Consider the following 2,482-nt stretch of genomic DNA (forward strand, 5'->3'; position numbering starts at 1 on the left):
ATATATATATAAAAGAAATGTTATTCTTCTCACTTTCATTGGTAGTAAGGCCAACCAATTGCTAAGGCCCGTGCTTAAGTTCTGCTCTTGATTTCAAATTAAAAAAAACCTTTTGAGGTCACCTCTTCAATAGTATTTGAGTGTAATCAATTTTAATGCTGTTCTTTCAGTCTAAAATTAATTTGTAAACTATATTGAATGCTAGAATCTGTTTGAGAGTGGATGACTCCTCTTTGGATGAGTTACTGACATTACTGACATTATTCTGCCCAGCCTATTGGTGCAATGGTTTTCCTTCAGTCTTTTACAGCAAACTACATTTTGTTTCTGTAAGGAGTATTAGAATTTTGGTGATCTCTTGAACATGACATACAGAATTGTAAATGTGACAGCTATGAGCCTTTAATTTCTCCTGTTGTGCACCAGAAGAGGACACTGAGATAGAAGATATGACCATACTAGCTCTACACATAGTCCCAAACTGTACCACCTTTATAATACTTTTGCACAGGCAGACTGTGTGGAAAAAAACAAGTGGTAGTACTTGTTTAACTGTATATTATCTTGCAGGTGGGAACCAGCGTGAACTTGCCCGCCAAAAGAACCTGAAGAAAACTCAGGAGATCCACAAAGGCAAAAGGAAAGAAGATAGCCTATCTGCTTCTCAGAGGAAACAGAGGTAAGATATAGTACAGTTGAGTAAATGTTTAGGCAGAAAAGGAGGGGGAAATGGGTCAGAAAGAATCCATTGTCTTAGCTGACACAGCATTTAAATACTTTGTTTTGATTCATTGTCCAGTCATGTGCCAGAGCATAAACCATGGATGAAATTTTGCTTTATCTGCTGTTAAACAGATCTGTTTTTTTCTATTTCCTGTAAAGCTGCTTTTTTTTTTTTTTTTTTTTTTAGCAGCTTTTTGCCTACTACAAAGAGGAAACGATTGTGTAATGCTTTCTTGAAGATGTTTGATCCATTATGTCCTTTACTTCTAAAACTGAAAGAATTATATGAGGTCTACTAATCAAGTAAATTGTCTGCCTCATGGGGTAATGCATGCACTGAAAAGACACAGGGTAATAAAAACAGTGCTCATGGCTAACTGAGAAATTTTATACTGATCTTTTTACCTTCTTCAAGTGGGGGTTACTAAAGGGCAAAAGCAAGCTGGAGGGAACTCTGCTTAGAAAAATTGTGAGCCAGTATCCAACTTTTTTTTTTTTTTTTTTTTTCCCTTCTCAGAGACTCTGAAATCATGCAGCAAAAGCAAAAAGCAGCTAATGAAAGGAAGTCTCTGCAGGCAGGAACAAACTGAGCTGGCGCTATGGAGAAGATAAAGTGCACCAATGAAGCAGAAGGACCTAGAAGATCATTTATAAAAGTGTCAAACCATTAAATGATTAAATGTTTATTGTGCAGAGTTGTTCAACTAGCATTAGTTAGAGTATTTTTCTGGTTACTATAGGCCTAGTTGTCTGGAGTGCTCTTTCAAAAACTGACTACACTCTTCTGCATGTGTATGAATAAAAGTACCAAGCAATAGCTTTATTCTAGCTTTTGCTGCATTTGTTAGTTTTACTTAGTGGTTCCAGAAACAGAATTTCTGAATCTACAGTTAGACCAGATTTGGTTGTCTGAATTCTCAGAAGTACAGCTTCATTCAGAATGGAACACACTTGTAAAATGTGCTTAACCTTGCAGAGGTGTGAACTGTAAATCTCACCTTAAAATATTTTTACAATAAAATGTTGCATGAAGTACTGTCTAATTTGAAATGGTTATGGTTAATAATCAGTTGATTTCTAAAAAGTTACCAAGAAGACAAGAAATGGATTATGGAGACATGCAATATAAGAATATAAGTGTAACATAAAGTGTAAGTAATGCTTTTAAGAAATGCATATTGTAAGCACTATCACATGCAGTGTAAGTCTGCCTTACAGGAAAATACGCCTCTTGAGTTGCAGACTTTGTTGGTGTACAAAATGGACTCAATCTAGTCCAGATACTTAGAGAAGCTGCAGGCTTGGTGTTAATGAGCTGCAATGTCAGCAGATGTTGACATTGTCATGCCACTAAAATGATTTGAAATTACTGCTTAAGCTTGCCTCAGGAATAAAAGGTAGTGTGACAAATTCAGCCCTTGCTTCACAGGCAGGCTGGAGAATGTTGTGTACTTACCAGCGGAAAACTGTTGAGGAAATTTCCCTGTCTGACCATCCAGAAGCCAGTCTGGCAGCCACATTCACACCACCTGAGCTGGGTGAAGCCCCTTCACAGCTACCTCCCACACTCACAGTCTGACCAGGACTCCTTACCAGCTCAACCCCACATTTCCCACAGCAGAGTGTCATACATCCTGATCTTTAATATTATTCAATCTTTGTGCAATAACTTAAAAAGTAACAGCTCCAGCTTGTACCTCTGAGGAGGGAATCCCTGGGCTTTTATATCCTCACAGTCTAAGGGTGGGTCCTTTGCTCC

The 2,482-nt window shown here is 37.8% G+C and overlaps 1 protein-coding gene across 3 annotated transcripts in view; it reads left to right on the forward strand.

The window, feature by feature from the left end:
• SERF1A (small EDRK-rich factor 1A) overlaps positions 1 to 1,766 on the forward strand; it is a 20,846-nt gene extending 19,080 nt beyond the window's left edge. For all 3 annotated transcript variants that reach the window (XM_017735369.1, XM_017735370.1, XM_017735368.1), the window contains 2 exons: positions 571 to 679; positions 1,241 to 1,766. In XM_017735369.1, coding sequence (XP_017590858.1) covers positions 571 to 679; positions 1,241 to 1,313 — 182 coding nt within the window. In that variant the 3' untranslated portion in view covers positions 1,314 to 1,766. The remainder of the gene's footprint in view (positions 1 to 570; positions 680 to 1,240) is intronic.
• Positions 1,767 to 2,482: the final 716 nt, after the last annotated feature.

The sequence above is a fragment of the Corvus brachyrhynchos genome, unplaced genomic scaffold, assembly GCF_000691975.1.
Source record: "Corvus brachyrhynchos isolate BGI_N302 unplaced genomic scaffold, ASM69197v1 scaffold22, whole genome shotgun sequence".
NCBI lineage: Eukaryota > Metazoa > Chordata > Aves > Passeriformes > Corvidae > Corvus > Corvus brachyrhynchos.